This window comes from Thamnophis sirtalis, unplaced genomic scaffold (genome assembly GCF_051295495.1).
Source record: "Thamnophis sirtalis isolate CommonGarterSnake01/CBP01778 unplaced genomic scaffold, rThaSir2_p1.2 scaffold_3, whole genome shotgun sequence".
NCBI classification, from domain to species: Eukaryota; Metazoa; Chordata; class Lepidosauria; order Squamata; family Natricidae; genus Thamnophis; species Thamnophis sirtalis.
The window spans coordinates 30985385-31003806 of NW_028261383.1; the positions used below are offsets into that span (position 1 = coordinate 30985385).

Here is an 18422-nt window from a genome sequence, read left to right on the forward strand (position 1 = left end):
TGGAGCCCACTGAATAGGCCCTGAATGATGGGAAGACAACAGAAATGGAGATAGCTTGGGCTTTCTTGGCAAGAATAAAGGGTTGAAATGAGTCCTTCAATTCTCTGAGCTTGCTTGTTTTCATGCAGACATTTCATTAACCAAACTAGATAATATCAGCAGTGCTAGTAGGGAGTGAGATTTGCTCCCACTAGTACTGTTACCTAGTTTGGATAATGAAATGTCTATAAGAAAAGAAGCTCAGAGAGCATGAAGGACCTCTAATTTCTTGGCAAGAGTCAGCTGTTCTTGAATTGGGACTCTCCAGATGTGTTGGATTCAACTGATTCACAGGGGACATTTATGAAAAGGCAACTCAGCATTATAAAAAATTAGTATGCTAATGTTAACTGATCAACAGTTGTTTTTTTTTAAGTGTACTTCTTGTAGAATACAATACACTTGAATATTTAATTCTATTCTTTTCACTAAAGAACAAAGTCAGTTAATATAACACAGTGAAGATAAAAATATCCACTATTCATTGCTGAGGAATTCTGGGAGTTGAAGTCTACAAGTCTTAAAAGTTGCCAAGCTTGGACACCCCTGCTCTAAAGTATCTGCTGATTTTTGGAGGGGGGGAATTGGGGGGTTCAGTATTACACCTCACATCATTTGTTGTCACCTGTGCATAAAATTGTCAGAAATATTGCTGTGAAATGATGACTAAAGTAGATAATTTTGTCTCAAAATACATGGATGCAGCTTCCATTGTATGTATTCATGGGGAATTTGCTGGCTGTGGAATTCTGGGAGTTGAAGTCCACAAGTCTTCAAGTTGCCAATTAAATATTATTTAATATATATTAATATATTAAATATATTAAATATTCAAGGTCTAGTGCATCAAATGTATGGGGGGGGGGGAAATCAAGCTATGTCCCCACCCTTTTTAAAAAAAATCCCCATCATCTTATTATTTGTTTGATATTATCCTGTCTACATAATGCTTCTTTTAAAGAAAGACCCCACCTCCCATGCATGGATTAAACATTAATACTGTCTTTCAATATTTCTCAACCACTAAGATGCGGTTTCAACTCCCAGCATGGCTGGCTGGGGAATTCTGGGAACTGGAGTCCACCCATCTTAACCTTGCTGAGGTTGAGAAACACCTACTCAAATCATACTTCAATCTAGTGTCCTAAGATTCTGCCCTGACTTTGACACCTGTTAAGATCTGATAATACGTCAAAAGATGGGGAAAACCAATGCTTACATTTTTTTCTCTTTCTTCCAGTCTTATAGATTAACTTGAGATTGGGATGTAAAAACATTGTTCTTATAATTAACTCCTCACCCTGATATATTTTATACTTGTTGCTATTACTTGATTCAACGTCACACCCTAAGAAGTTGTCGGCCTTCCTAATTATATTTATTTAGATTTTTATCCCATCTTTTTTTTACTTTATAAGTAAATCAAAATGGTGACAATACCTAATACTCCCTTCTCTTCCTATTTTCCCAACAACAACAATCCTGTGAGGGAGGGAGAATGAGAAAGGGAGAATAAGAGAGAGAATGAGAGAGGGAGGGAAGGAGAATGAGAGGGAGAGAGAGAGGAGGAGGAAGGGAGGGAGGGAGGGGAGAGGGAGGGAGAATGAGAGGGAGGGGGGGGAGAGGCCCAAACCCACTGACTCACCCAATTTTCATGGCTAAGGTGAGAGTAGAATTCACAGTTTCCACGTTTCTAAGCCAGCACCTAACCTCCTCGGCTAGGCCCCTGGAGGCATAGTATTACAACTTCTACTTTCCCCAGCCACTACCATACAACCAGTCCTTCCCCAATTAGCATTCATATGCATGACAATAGAGTCCATTCATTCCAACCAGCAACTCTGGAATAGTCACAACTCAACACACAAATGGCATGAGGTTTTGCAATATTGTTCAGCTGGCATGGTTGGTAAATAAAGCTGCATACAGGTTTATAAATACAGATTTGTAACCCGAGTAATAATACTGGAAATACTTAGAACTCTTTGGGGTATTTCATATTTATTTAACAGCCATATCCCACCTTTTGTCCAGCTCAAGGTGCAATACGCAGTACAATTACTCCCACCTTTATATTCCTCAGCTGCATTCACACAAGTTTGCACAATATCCTTGATTAGTTTTAACCTTTGGTAGCTTTTCTGTAGTGTTTTGTCCCAAAAGTGCTTTCCCAAAAAGCATCTGGATTTTCTTGGGGGTGTGGGGTGGGGGTGTTTCCTCCTTGAAAACATTTCGCTTCTCATCCAAGAACCGTCTGCAAAGAGGCTATTTATTTAGCAGAGGTGTAATGACTATGATATCCAAATATTTGCAACTATTTTCTCATGGTTTTTGGTTACTGAATTAACCAAGTTAATTTGCACACTATACGCAACCCTAAACGAATGGCAATCAATGGGCTTGCACAACGCACACCAAAGTCTATGGAGATTCTCAAGTCATCCAGGGCTTGGTTGTTCCAAAAGTGCTTTTTCCAAAAAGCAACTGGAGTTTCTTGGATTTTTTGTTTTCCCTTTTGCTTCTCATCCAAGAAACTGTTGCAAATATTATCTGGATCTAGTCGCAATCTATACACCTCTGCAAGATAAACCTGCCTGGGATTCGTTGCAGACAGGTGGGCATAATCCCAGAGACTGGCTTGCTTAAGATCACGGTCTGATTTTTGTAACTCAGCCTCTTAGCTCTGATGGGATGTCGGTTCAACATTGAAATTAAAATAATAAAATGCACTAGATAGGCACCGCAGAGCCTGGTCCCTTGCAGGATCAAATGACCTTGATTTTTGCCAGGCAGAGGATGAAGGTTGTTTACCACTGGAGTTGGGTAAATTTGGGGAGGAGGCGCTGTCAGAAAGCAGCCGAGGTGTGAATGCCTCAATGTTGGGGGAAGCTGATGGATCCTTTTGGAAGTGAGCTGGGAGGTGGGGAGGCTGCAGCCCCCGTAGGCAAGAGAAAATAGGAGTCCAGGAAACCAACCCACCAGGAGAGCCATCAAGGACCCCAGAAGAGCAATTGATAACTTGACAGCCCATTTAGCAAGATAATGGAGCCCAAAGGCCCTTTGATACATTGTCCTGGAGGGAGGGGCTGAGAAAAGAGGGGGAGACCTTGACTCCTGTGGTTTTATCTCTCAGCTATCTGCTGGGTTTTTTTTATCACTTTATAAGCCCCCATGAGCACCAAAAGGCCAGGCCAAGCCTTGTCATGTCTTCTGGAATGTCTGGGGGTCATGGGGCCTAGTGGTTAGGGTAAGCATCCCCTGGGGAGGATTGGGACATTTCAAAAAGGATTTTAAGGGTGGGGAAGGCTTGCTGGCATTTACCTTAAGAGTAAGACCAATTGCACAATGATATATACTGTGTGTGTGTCTGTCTGTCTGTCTGTCTGTCTGTATGTATGTATGTATGTATGTATGTATATCTCCCAATCACCCCCTCCCTAGATTGCAATTGTGGATGTATCCAACCAAGGGTGTGAATTCTCTGTGGAGCTAGTTTTATTTTTCCCCAATGGAATGTTAAATTGGTGCTCTTTAATATCTAAGGTATAATAATATCTACTGGCTTTTATTTCATAAGGCAGCTTGTTCCTTAATAGGTCTAATTCTGGATGCCCCAAAAGGCTCCTTTGGCAAGGCAATTGATATTGGACTGATTTAAGAGCAAACACACACACGAGCCTACATTATGGAGGCTCGTAAAATTCATTGCTTTTTGAATTGCCTTAAAAAGGCATCACTTTAAATGAAACTACATTAAACTTGATGACTGTCAAAGTAGGCAGATAAGTTTTGCAAGCAGGTCTTTTCTCTGCCTTCCACCCAGTGAAATCTTGCCTTGAAAACACATTTTTAAAGCTCACAACAGTAGGCGCCAAACCAGGTTTTCTGAAAGTAAAGGAGAGAAAGGGAAGGGGGGGGGATTTAGAATAGAATAGAGCTGAGACCTTGGAGGTTTTCTAGTCCAGCCCCCTGCTCAGTAAGTCATTTGATAATGTAAATCATAACCTACTACTAGATAAAGTAGAAGAATGTGGGTTAGACAGCATCACCACCAGATGGATTCATAACTGGCTGACCAACCACACTCAATGTGTAATACTCAATGGAACTGCATCTACATGGAGGGAAGTATGCAGTGGAGTACCCCAAGGCTCTGTTTTGGGCCCAGTACTCTTCAACATCTTCATCAATGATTTGGATGAGGGAATAAATGGGGAACTCATCAAATTTGCAGATGACACCAAGCTGGCAGGAATAGCCAACACTCCAGAAGACAGGCTTAAGATACAGAAGGATCTTGACAAACCTGAACATTGAGCACTATCTAATAAAATGAAATTCAATGGTGAAAAGAGTAAGGTTCTACATTTAGGCAAGAAAAACAAAATGCACAGGTACAGTTTAGGTGGTACTTTGTTCAATAGTAGTAACTGAGAGGGATCTTGGAGTCTTAGTGGACAACCATTTAAATATGGGCCAGCAGTGTGCAGCAGCTGCCAAAAAAGCCAACACAGTTCTAGGCTGCATAAAGAGAGGGATAGAATCAAGATCACGTGAAGTGTTAATACCACTTTATAATGCCTTGGTAAGGCCACACTTGGAATACTGCATTCAGTTTTGGTTGCCACAATGTAGAAAAGATGTGGAGACTCTAGAAAGAATGCAGAGAAGAGCAACAAAGAGGATTAGGGAACTGGAGATTAAAACATATGAAGAACGGTTGCAGGAACTGGGTATGTCTAGTTTAATGAAAAGAGGAACTAGGGGAGACATGATAGTACTGTTCCAATATCTCAGGGATTGCCACAAAGAAGAGGGAGTCAAACTATTCTCCAAGGCACCTGAGGGTAGAACAAGAAGCAATGAGTGGAAACTAATCAAAGAGAGAAGCAACCTAGAACTGAGGAGAAATTTCCTGACAGTTAGAACAATTAATCAGTGGAACAGTTTGCTTCCAGAAATTGTGAATGCCCCAACACTGGAAGTCTTTAAGAAGATGTTGGATAGCCATTTGTCTGAAAGGGTATAGGGTTTCCTGCCTAGGCAGGGGGTTGGACTAGAAGACCTCCAAGGTCCCTTCCAACTCTGCTATTATACTTTATTGTATTGTATTGTATTGTATTGTATTGTACTTGCCATCCATTGTTTCTTGTCTGGCCTTCTGGTGCTTTGGGAAATAAGTTGACCTCTCCTCCCCCCCTTCTTTGTGGCAGAGCCTCAAATAATGGAGCACTGCTATCAGGTCACCCCTAATTCTTCTTTAGAGAACACTCTTTCCATCTCTGCCAGAATTAAGCAGTTAATCCAATCTAGCTCTAGATTCAGGAATGATTTCATTACATCTGAATTCCATAGCAGCCCAAGTTGTAAAGATTATCCGGGAGATAGTAGGGAAGCAAAACACTTGTTTCATGATTTGTGGCTTGTTACAATAAAGGGCCAGTGCAGCCAGAGCATTTATTTGTATCCCACCTTTATTATTGTTGTATAAAATTAATTCAAGGCACCAAACGTGGCCAAATTTCAACCTGGATTTTCTCTCCCTCCCAAAGCAGTCCAACATATTCAGCACCTATACCCATACGCTATGTATGGAAGGCAATATACAAATACACGGAATTGAATTTTATTATTAATAAGACACCATTGGAATGGTTACCTAGAGTGCTGAAATTTAGGTTAATCCTTTTTCACTTCATACAGTGGTTTTCCTCTGATCTTCTTGCGGGCAGAGTGGGATATAAAAAGAGGAGAATAAATAACTCTTTGGTTTCACCTGTAAGGTTGGATGAAACTGAAAGCTTCCCTAAGCTTCTTTTCTATTTATTTATATTAAAAGTATGTTTTTTTTCTCTGTCCTCCGACATTTCTCCTTTGAAGTACATACACATCACTCAAATGGTTTATGGGATATGAAAGAATATAAAATCGATCCTTTTTAAAAGGATCTTAAAACTCATTCCTTTAAAAAAAAGTCTAATGAAATGTATAAAGCAGACAGGGGGAAAAATCCTATTCTGCTTTACCTTTAAGTTTAACTTTTTTTTTCTTCCTCAACCTCATTTACTTCACAGAGTCATTGTATGCGAAAAGTAAATCACGTTATGTGTTCCTCGGAGATGTCTGGAAAGAAAAGATAAAACGGGGCTTCCATAAATGCAGATTAAGCATTTCTTCACTTTTCATAAAGTTAACTACCGTATATTGGGCTGACTCTGCAAGTTAATATATTTATTGATATGTCACGGAATCAATTTGGTATCTTAAAGATCCTCCTTTTTTTCCATACATAAAATTCCAATTTACGGCTTTGTAATCCTTTAATTAGGTATAGAGTGGGGCAATTGGATAAAACTAAGCATTTACTGGTCAGATGCTCTTCCTGAAGCTACACAGAGAATTAATTTTATTAAAAGTTTTAAAAGAAAAAAAGCTAACATCAACACAGAATAAAGAAAACAGAAAAAGGCAAAAGTGCAAGGAAAAAAAGAGACAAAAAGAATTAGAAAGAGGAAGCTTCTGATGTCCTTTGCAACAACTAAAATTAGAAAGTTCTCTCTTACTCTATGGGTGTATTTCTTAGCTGCTTGTGAAGGAAAGAGTAATTTAAAATGATGTGAGGCAATGAAATGGATATTTATCTGATTATGTATAAGGTAGGAAACTAGGCAGAGAGAGAGAGACCATTTTTTCTGTCTGCCATACTAGAATTCCTGGCTGTATTTCCAAAGAAACCCCTCAAAAGCATTCTCCAATATCACACTCCGAAAGCAGGTTGCAATTCTTGATCTCAATAACATTCTCATTATGGTTGCCGCCCTCCAACATATCCCAAGGATGCAAACAATGTGATATGGGTCTACTCCAAAGTAAATCCATTTAAATTTAGTAATTTACTTCCAGGAAAGTAAAGAAGATTATTAAAATGGTAGTTTCTCAGGTGAAACCTACCACAGCTGCTCCAAGTTGCAAGAATAGAAGAACTGAGGCAGAAGTTGAAGTTTAGGGTAGATTTCTGAGTTCACCTTATTGGTGCAAATAAAAATATAAATTAACACTGCAGATATAATGACATAAGAGGAATCAAGAAACAGGGGAAAGAAGCCAGAAGAATTATAAATAACAGCTGCAACAACTTGGATTCAATTGCTCAGAAAATTTCTTCCTTTGTGGAACAAAGGCAATTCAAAGGTTTATAAACGTAATAGATAAAAAAGTGATGAATTGTGGAGAGATCCCACAAATCCTATTGAAAGTGCACGCCACTGTATTCAAGCTATACATTCCTTACAGTAACCACACATAAGATTCAACTTTGTGATGGCAACTGGAATGATTATACAGATGAGATCTGATGGATTCAACTTTATGAACTTTCCATTTAAAAGTTGAAGAAAAAGTATCTGTAGCAGTTATTTTCTTGCATACTTTCATAATTTTTATAAATTGGTACCATATTTATTATTAGTCTCCTGGGGTTTACTTCTGTGATACAAACATTATGGAATGCAAAGCAATAGGATGCCGGATAATAAAACCGCTATTTTATTCGATTTCACTTGGGAGTAAGAATGATGGAACTCAGCAGCACTTACATTTGAGGAAAAAAAATATACAACTTAATTTAAAGGCTGTGACCTTATTACAGTTGCCTGGACAGCATAAAGCTCCACAGAAGGCTGTAATGCTTACTTTTGAATAAACAACTTAGAATTATGCTAAACTCCAACTTTAGAATCACCTTGCAAATAAGTAAGGTTACACACTAGCGAATTGCATTGCAAAAAACCTGCAGATCTGCATAAGATTGCAGCTGAAACACATTCCTAAACACAGTTAGATACTAGTGATGGTTCTAACATTTTCTAGTTCCATTGACCTAAAGAGATTTTAATTTTGAATCTATTTTGGATGGGGCTATAAATAAATGAAACAGACAAGCACCAACCTTTCTCTAAGGTCGGTAACTCCTTTACCTATAAGTAAAGTAACAATATTAAAAAGAAGGGAGAAAAGAAAGCTGCTTAAAGGGAGTCAGTAAAGCCACCAGAACTGAGTAAAGTGAAATCCATTGTTTTAGGCATCTTAATCTGCATACGCTCATGTTTTGAGACATAATCAAGGCTTATAAATGATCTCAATATATATGTATATCAGCCCTGCCCTACCTTCTCCTCTCCCTTAAAGTCCTTTCTCTTTTGCACTGCAACCTAACAGGCAGCTATCCAACAGATGCAGCAGCCCTTTGCCCCTCTGGAAAAGCTCCAAGCCCACTTGGAAAGGCCTCATGTATGCATTTATATATACACTTTGTGGTTGGAAAGAAAGAGGTTAGCTCTTGCCAAGTTGCGCAACAGCTGTGGAAAGTGGCATCCAACAGAAAATGTAAGGAGGCTCACAGCTCCAAAGCAAAGTCCCTTTTCCTTGTTATCATTGACCCAACATTCAGCACCCCTTCCCCTATGGGAACCCAAGAGCTGGATCACACACAGACACACTTACTTACTTCCCCTCAATCCCACCGATTGAGGCCCTTGGTGGCCTCTTTGCCCCCCCCTTCCCCAGTTTTTTCCTTGGCTTTGAAGCCATCCCTGGGGCTGCCCCCCCCCCTCCTCTCCAGCCCAAGTTTCCCCCAGGGCAGCCGGAGATCTCTTGCGCAACGCTGGCAATGGGTGAGAAGTGGGGGGATGTTTCCCTGGATTCCACCCTTGACTGGGCTTTGAAGAGGACACCAGAGGCTGGGCAGGACCCCAGAGGTGGGAAGGCCCAGGGCCCTTTTTGGACTTTTGGCCAATACCTGGAAGGAGAGGCGTGGCCAGGGCCACTTTAAGCAAGAGGGCGGGCCCCTTCCAGGATACCTTCTACCTTTCCAGCTGTCTGAGCAATCTTCACTCTGCGGGGCGGGCAGGGACTCCCTGCTCCTCCGCTGGCCTTTGGGCAACATCGTTGGACGTCGCCCCGGCTCTGGCTCTCCTCTTGGGCTCAGCCTTCTCCCCCCTTGGACTTGACTTCTCCTGCAAGGGAGAAGTCCCGTCTTGGGACTTTCCGTCGAACTTTTCGGAGCTGCGGAGGGGACAGAGGCGGCTGCTGCTTTCTCCGTCGCCTCTCCGCTCCCTGCTTTCCCCAGGGTCGGGGAGTTTCCCCATTGCTGCCCCCCGAAGAAGAAAAGCTGAGCCGCTAAGCCGTCTAAGGGAGACCTTGGATGCTTTAACGCCTCTCGCCTTGCTCCATCTCCTCCTTGCTCAACCCAACCCGTCCGAGAGGAGTTTTCGGCCTACCCCGTGTTTGTTTGTTTTGTTTTAGCTAACTTTCCGAGCAACAAGGCAGAGGCTCCTTCCTGACCGCTCACCCATGGCGGGGCCTTTGCGACGAGAGCTGGGCCGCTCCTACCCTTTCCCGGTGCAAAGCTTGCACCTCGCCAACCTCCCGGCCGTCCCGCAGCACGAAACCTCCTCGCCCGGCTTCTTGCCCGAAGCCTTCAGCGGGGCGACGGCCGGGCAGGCCTTTGGCTTCAAGCCCGATTACGGTCCCCAGGGAGGGATCGGGGAGTCCTACCCCGGCGGGGGTGAAGTGCCCCGCACCTGGTACCCCTTCGCTCCCGCCGGGGATGCCTGGAGCCACGCTCCGGGCATTATGGTCAACCCTTACGTCCTGGCTCAGCCCGGGGAAGCCTGCCAGGCTTCCAAGGCCGAGATCAAAGTCGAGCGCGACTTCGACCAAGCGGGCCCCTATTACGGAGGGCATCCCTGGGCCGGCGGGTGTCTGTTCCCTTCGGCGCCGGTCCAGGCCAGTCCGGCTTCTTGCAGCAGCAACAACAGCATCAAGGAAGCCGCTTCGCCCAGTCCGGATCCCGAGCCTTCCAGCAGCCCCGCCAGCCAGTCCGGAGAGCCAGCCAGTCCGGACAGCGCGGAGAGCAGTCCCCGGAGCGATGGCAGCCTGACCCCCAGCGAGCAGATGGCCTCGGAGGAAGCGAAAGAGGAAGAGGGCAGCGGTGAAGAGGTAGGAAAATTGGAGAGCGGGGGCGGCTGAATCCAAACTTGGGTTTTGCAAGGCGCTTCTCAAAGTATAAGATTAAGAAATGAGCAACTCTTAAAAAAAAAACCGGCAAGGACACAATTGAGCACCATAGTATAGTAAAGTTCGTTGATATTATCCTTCTCCTCTTCTCATTTTTCCCCATCTTTCTTACTACTTTCTCCTATTGGCATCCAGAATAGAATAGAGTAGAATTCTTTATTGGCCAAGTGTGATTGGACATACAAGGAATTTGTCTTTGGTGCAGATGCTCTCAAGGTACATAAAAAGACAAAACACATTGGTCAAGAATCATAAGGTACAACACTTAATGATAGTCATAGGGTACAACTAAGCAAGCAATCGGGGGAAACAATCAATATCCACATAAATGGTAAGGATACAAGCAACATACACTTATGTAGTCATAAGTGGGAGGAGATGGGTAACAGGAACAATGAGAAGATTAATAGCAATGCAGCCTGCATCTGTGATATTGATATGACATTGTTGTATCTTATTAATGATTGTAACTATGATCTACAATATACAACCCATCATTTGGTTGCTTGTATGGGCAGTGAAAGCTTATGCACTGGACACAAATTCCTTTTGGGTGTCCAATCGCACACAGCCAATAAAGAATAATTGTGTCCTTGCCAGTTTTTTTTTTTCTTTTTAAAGAGTTGCTCAGATTTTCTTATAGGATGCTAAACGCTTTTAAAATGGCTGGTTCCTAGATGGGAAGGCATTCCTAGCTTTTTTCGGCTTCTTTTTCATTGCATTCAGCTGTGATTTTGTAATCTGGAGGAAGTGCCTCCCTTTTTTTGCATTCACATAACAATCCTGGGTTTGATCTGTTTGGGTGTAGCTTCTGTTTTAGCAGAGCATTTCAGCCTGAGGGTTTTAGCATTCGTAGCTCTTTGAGACCTGTTAGGCAAATGTGGGGAGCAAATGAAGGATTGAGGAATTGTATGAAGTGCTCTGGGACTTCACATCTATGGAGATTCTCAGTGATCCAGGTCACCAACTGGTAGTCTGTGATAGTTCACGAGAAAATTTTAGTGGTCTGCGGAAAAGTTATTTGCAATTTTTATATTGCACTAAATACTGTTTATCATTTTAAAAAATCATATTAGTGGTCTGCGGGATTTAAAATTATGAATTTAGTGATTCCTGGGGTCCGAAAGGTTGGTTACCTCTGATCCAGGTCATGGTTGTCCCAATGATGGGTTTTCCAAGAGGCAACCGGACTTTCTTGGGTATTTTTTTTCTTTGAAAATGTTTCGCTTCTCATCCAAAAAAAGCTTCTTGGCTGAAAAGCGAAATGTTTTCCAAAGGGAGTGGGGGACCAGAAAGTCTAGTTGCCTTTTGGAAAAGCCACCTTTTCGGTCCGAGGCTTCACATTTATTATGGAGTGGCTGGGCTTGTACTGTGCATTATTGTTGCTGCGTAGAACAACATGGAATCAACCATGGTCTCCTTTGGGGCTCATTGATAGGTATTACAGATAAAATTTCCAAGCTGGTAAAAACTCTGTTAAAGGTGGAGTCCATTAAGTCTCTGGAAGATTTGCAACTCTGGTTTTAGATCCCAGCTGGGGATTAAGTACCCAGCTCGGGATCATGTCCTGCTTGTCATAATTGTAAGCGTAAATAAAGCGGTGGTTTTTTTTCCCATGGTGCTTTTTTTTTGGTCATGTTTGAATGAGAATCTCTAAGCTCATATTGGGTTGGACTAGATGACCTACAAAGTCCCTTCCAACTCTGTTAATGTGTTAAACTGAAACATAAATAAGTGGTTGGATTTGTAACAAGACTGAATCACAAACTAGCTAACTCTGCCTCAGCTTATTGCATATTGTGTGAACCAAGACTGTATAATTAGTTTGTAGTTCAGTGACGGATCGTCACACAACTGGTAACCTGGTTTCTTAATTAGCCACTGTTTAGGCTTTATCCAAACACTGCAACTTAGTTGCCAGTTTTAGTGGTTATACCTAACATGCTAAATCACAAATCTCATTCAAGTGAGTTGGATGCTAACCAAGCTTACCATGGAATCTGTGTTCAGAAGTGGTAAGGCTATATGAGATGTTAGTTAGGATGGGTCTTCTGTAAATCTGTATTTTTTGCAATTCATTTTTTTTTCAATCCCACACCAACCTGTTGTATCTATGTTAGAAACATATAATGTTGTGTGGTGTTGAATGGTGTTGAATTTGGAAAAAAAATGAAATTGAAAAAAATTGGATCCAGGTTCATAGTTTATAGTATACACTGGAAGCAGACTATAACTCATAAAAGCTCATAGTATCATGAGCATAATCACTTTAAGGTGTCACAAATTAGAAGGAGGCAGAAATTATGAGAGTTGAGATTTACGGAAGATCAAGTTGAGAAAAGTTTCCTCCTGAGCTGAGCTGTTTCTTTACACCCTTGAACTTTTGGAGATAAAGCTCTAAATGGCCCTCTTTCTTTTAAAAGTAATTACATAGCAAAGCTGTGTCAGATTACTCCATCAACTCAAGTATCCATTGCCTTAGTTGTTGAGAAGGATGTAAAGCCAAACAGCTTCCTTTTTTCCCCCCATTCAAGAGCTAGTATTCAGATTCTACTGCCCTGGTGGAGGATTAAGGGTGATTAATTAGTGCCAGGATGTGTTCAATGTTACAAACGGCTTTGAGACTTTTTTTTTAATGGGAAGCAGCATATCAACATGTTAATTAAGATCCATAAAATCATTGCCCCTCCCAATTTGTTTAAAGTCGCCTAATCCCAACAGCTGCTGTTAGAAGTGGTCAATTAATGAAATCAGTTACAGAGTCAAGAAGTCGGACTTGGCAGAGCGTCTAAACTTCTGAAGATGTAAGAGAAAATATTTTTCTTATAAATTCTTGGAGGATTTAGAAAAAGGTGGTTTTTCTTCTTCTCACCCCTATTGGGCAGAACGCTAGGTTTCCAATGGAACTGAAGACTAACTACCATTAGAAATTGTGGATAATGTTCATAGCTCAGGTTGTAGATTTAGGCAAAGAGGTGATTTGCTGCTTGACTCCCAGATGTTTCATTAGCAAACTAGGTAACATCTTCAGTGGGGGGTTGGGATGAAGGGTCTTGTTTGTTTATACAGATATCATATAAAGGAGAATATTTGTCACTCAGGGTTGACATGAAGAGGTCCTTGGTGCTCTCTGAGCTTGGTTGTTTCCTTGGCAGATGTTTCATTTCCCAAACTGGATGTTACCTAGTTTGGGCAATGAAATGTCTGCAAGGAAATAAGCAAGCTCAGAGAGCACTAAGGATTCGTCATTTATATAGTTCCTGGGTAGTTGGTTGATCTTGTAACTGGTTGAATTGTAAGGCCAACCAACCACCCAGGACTTGTATAAAGGAACAAGACACCTGACCCCAAATCCCACTGAAGATGTTACATAGTTTGGTAATGAAACGTCCAGGAGTCAAGCAAGCTTGGAGGATAAACCTCTGTCTAAAACTCTTAACCACCTTTTAAAACGAAAAAGCTTTAAGATTTCCTTCTAGGAAAGAAGCTCCATTGTCTTGGATCAGTTGCTTCCTTTTTTGTGTGTCCCAGCTGTTTTGCTCACTCGCTAGTTGGATTTATTCAATTGATCAGTAAATAAAATATACATCAATCTCCAGTTGATTGGGTTAGCCTAATCCGGTATGTCAAAAATCACATTTTGGCATGGTGTGAATGTGAAAACTTAGTGTTTTGGTATACGGTACTTGGCTACCGTTTTTTAAGGCTGTATAGTGCAGGGGTCTCCAACCTTGGCAACTTTAAGCCTTGGCGGACTTCAACTCCCAGAATTCCCCAGCTTTGCTGGCTGAGGAATTCTGGGACTTGAAGTCAGCCAGGCTTAAAGTTGCCATGGTTGGAGATGCTTGGTATAGTGGGTATAAAGCCACATTGTAAAATGAGTCACAGTTCTATGTTTTGTTTCTAAAATTCAGAGGTTTTAGGAGTGCAGCAAGAAGTGGGGTTTCCCTGCCCCCCCCCCAAGCAGACTGATAATGTTTTAGCTTTTATCCTGTTCTCTTGCATATCAGTTATAAAACAATCCTCTCTTTTGTGCTAACAGTCAGGATGCCATCACTGTTCCCCAACGGGTGCCCCAGAGGCTGTGTGAGTGTGTATTATGGGAAGTTTTGACATGACTGCAATTTGTTCATAGTTTTATGACATCTGTATTGCAAAGCACAGTGTGAAATCCATGCCAGTTTTGCAACAAACTAGCAATGCAGTACAGGTAAGTCCTCAACCTACAACCACAATTGAGCCCAAAATTTATGTTGAAATTTGCTAAGCGAGTTTTGCCCCATTTTACAACTTTTCTCATCACAGTTGTTAAAGTGAATCACCGTGGTGGTTAAATGAGTAACTTGGTTGTTAAGTGAATCTGATTTCCCCATTGACTTGGCTTGTCAGAAGGACACAAAAGGGGGATTTCATGACCGGAGACACTCCAACCAACCGTCATAAATATGAATCCGATGCCAAATATCTGTATTTGGATCACATGACCATGGGGATGCCACAATGGTTGGAAGCAGGCCACTTCAGCTGACTGTTATCTGCAGTTCGGCGGTTCAAATCTCACCGGCTCAGGGTTGACTCAGCCTTCCATACTTCCGAGGTGGGTAAAATGAGGACCCGGATTGTTGGGGGCGATATGCCGACTCTGTAAACCGCTTAGAGAGGCCTGAAAGCCCTATGAAGCGGTATATAAGTCTAACTGCTATTGCTACTGCTAAATATGAAAACCTGGTTCATAAGACACTTTCAGTGCTGTTGTAACTTTGAACGGTCCCTAAATGGATTACATGTTGTAAGTCGAGGACTACCTGTATAGCAGTGTCGTCACATGGTAACACTGCTCTCGGTATCTCAATGGTTATTGTTAAATGTATATGCTGCTCATTCCACTATCCAAAATGACTCAGGGTAGCTTACAATTAAACTCCCCAAAGATTATTATGGAGCTACCAAAGAATGCAAAAAAAAAAAAAGGATGCCAATGAATGAGGCAATTAGAAAGCTTTTCCTATATGGAAAGACTGCAACAATTTTTTTCTAATTTTTTTTTATTGTCTTGCATACCATTTTAAGTTTACATTCACATAATTGTTATTCGTCTTTACATTTGTCACTCTTATACATTTATTATTTCATTTAATAGGTTATAATATACAGTTTGGGTTGCTTTATTTACCATCTCCTCCTCCTGTTGTAACACCACCTTATTTTCCCTTTCTTTTCTCCCTCCCTCCGTTCTCTACTTCCTTCCTTCCCCTTCCTTCTTCCCTTCCTTTTCTCCTACTCCTATTCTTCCCCTTCCTACCCTCTCTCCTTCTCTTCCTCTCCCTTCCATCCTCCTCCTCACCTCTTTCTTCTTTCCCCCATCCTCCTTTCATTCTCTCCTCCTCTCTCCCTTTCTTTTTCTATTGTTGTAGGTGCCTCTTTTAGATCTACAACAATTGAAGTTTTTTTTTTTTTTTGAAAGACAGAGAAAACACGATAGCTTAATACAAAATCAATGCATGACATAGAAAACAGAAAGGTTTCATTCCTCCCAGTGTTAGAATTCTGGGTCACCATTGAAATGAAATAATCCGTGATTCAGGATCAATGAACAGAATATATTTTTTTAAATGCTGTGCCGGGTATGAACTTCACGGCCATTGGGTGGTGGGGAATTATTTTTAAGGAGAGGATTGGACAAGTCCAAGAAAGACAGGGGAAAAGTCAACAGCTGTCAATCTTTCAGGGCAGTTTGCTATTCTGAAATGCCAGCTGCTGGGGAGCCTCAGTGTAGGAGGGGTAGCAACCCCCCTATTCATGTTTGTGTGTTTTTGGAATGTATATTGACTGCCTACTGTGAGATACAGGGTGGTGGGCCAGATCAGTTCTTGGCCTAGATCGAGTAAAAACTCTTTGAAGTTTCCCATTCCTTAGGGAACATTAATTAATGAAACATTGTGATCCTGCTCTCAAAGCCCAGAGAAAGCAATTGTGAGGCATTTCTTTTAAAAGGAGTCAAGTTTCCAGAGAAAAGAAACAACTCAAAAGTGTCCCTTTTTCCCATTCCCAACTCAAGATCTACCACGCAGCTAAGAAATTCATTTTGATTTTCTCCCCCCACCCCATATTTTATTTATTTTACTTATGTAACATTCAATTTCCATCAACTGTGATATGGGCACAATTATTTTTAAACAATCATAATCCACATATTTGTTGTAATATTCATCACAATAATATTGATAATATAATAATACTTAACATCTTCTTTAACAACTCTCCACATTAATATTTCCTCTTCTCATATCTCCTCCTTTCTGATTTCTGTTTCTGTTGTCTAGCCATTGATAAAATACATCCCATATCAAAAAATACTCAGTTTCTTCTTTACCCTTAATAGTAAGCTAAAAAATACTGGACGAAAATACATACTTGGTTGGGGGAAAAAAACTATAAAGCAACATAGATTTAAAACCAGAGATATTTTTGTTGGGCATTATATATAAGATTTGGATATCCATTTGTCTGAAGTGGTGTAGGGTTTCCTTCCTAGGCAGGTGATTGGACTAGAAGATCTCCAAGGTCCCTTCCAACTCTGTTATTCTATTCTATTCTATTATATTCTATACCAGAAAAATATGATAAAAAGACTATATATCTGGTATTACATATACTAACCATTACCAGAATTGTATTTGCACAGCAATGGAAAAATGATTCTGTCAAATGGGAATGCAATTAAGAGAATGTTAGAATATGCAGAAATTCATCTTGAATTTCTGAGCAGGAGCTGAACAAGTTAATTTTTAAGCCTCTTGCTAATGCTATAATGACTGGACAGAACAATATCAATCTTCCCAAATCTCTTTCTGTAATCAGATAATAGTTTGCTTCAGAGCCAGACAGGAAGACCAGTCTTCTCAAATCCACTAAAGATTTGTTTGAATCCAAGAGCTATTGATCAAAGTCAGGTATTAAAATTAAAGTGAAAGTTTATAAATATTTTCTAAAATATATGTTTTATTGATACATTTTTCTTTTATAAACATAAAAAATTCCATGTCTATTTGAACAGCATTTTTTCTGGGCACCATTAATTTTTAAATAAGTATACAACAATAATCATAAACATACTAGTAATCTTAATACAAATATCAATATTAATCACAAAATAGTAATAGTTTATCAATCTTACAACATTTTCAATATACATTTTTGTTATCTTTTCTGATTCTGTTTAGTTCCTAACCTCTGTTCCTATTAGTTAACCATTGGTAAAATAAATCCCATGTTAAAAAGTATTCTGTTTCTTCTTTTTCTTTTATCGTAAGTGTCAATCTATCCATCTCAGCACATTCTAATTTTTTTTTTTACACTGTCGTCTGTCGGGACCTCATCATTTTTCCATTGTTGTGCAAACACTATTTGAAAGTTTATAAATATTGAAGAGTTAATGCTTATTCATCTAGGTAAACAATAAAAACAAAACCAGAATACAGTAGATAACCTAGGAGTTTATTTCTGATTTGGGGGATGGAAAGGTATACTTCTAAAAAAAAAGCAGGATAAACACATGACAAAGAGAATATTCTCTCCCTATTTCCCTCTATGGTTAGCCAATTGGATAGATGAACCTCTGATGGTGATGATGATTTATTAAATTTATATGCTGCGCATCTCACTATCCAAGAGACTTTAGGCTGCTTACAATAAAATCAAAACTGCAACAATATTTTTTTTAAAATAAAAAGAGAATTAGAATTAACAGGGATCACTAAAATTAGAATTAACAGGGAAGAATAGCAATAAAAATAGCACTTGGATTTATATACCACTTCAGAGCCCTCTCAAAGTGGTTTTTAGAGCTAGCATATTGCCTCCAACAATCTGGATCCTTTATTATCACCTAATAAAATTTAGGTGATATATGCTGATGGAATAATAGCAATAGCACTTAGTCTTATATATCGCTTCACAGTGCTTTTTACAGCCCTCTCTAAGCAGTTTACAGAGTCAGCCTATTGCCCCCAACAATCCTCATTTTACCCACCTCGGAGGGATGGAAGGCTGAGTCAACTTTGGATGGATTCATTGGGCTGTACGTCAGAATTGAGCAGTATTTTGACTGACAAACTGAGTTTCTCCGCGTGAAAGTGTTCTTCAGCATTTCTATCAATTATTTAAATGATTATTCTTCAATCTGGATCTTAAGAGTACTGTAGTTTCTTTTCACTTTAAAGTTATGGGCGGCTTATAATTCAAAATGTGTTTGGAGAAGGCTGAATTAAAAAGTTCTCAAAAGACCAAACTTGGCTTCCTAAATA

At 40.4% G+C, this 18422-nt stretch overlaps 1 protein-coding gene across 1 annotated transcript in view; it reads left to right on the forward strand.

Annotated features, from left to right (window-relative positions):
- Window positions 1-9390: 9390 nt before the first annotated feature.
- The window catches only part of POU5F1 (POU class 5 homeobox 1), a 28422-nt gene continuing 19390 nt past the window's right edge, over window positions 9391-18422 (forward strand). The window contains exon 1 of the mRNA XM_087707779.1: window positions 9391-10038. Coding sequence (XP_087563905.1) covers window positions 9391-10038 — 648 coding nt within the window. The remainder of the gene's footprint in view (window positions 10039-18422) is intronic.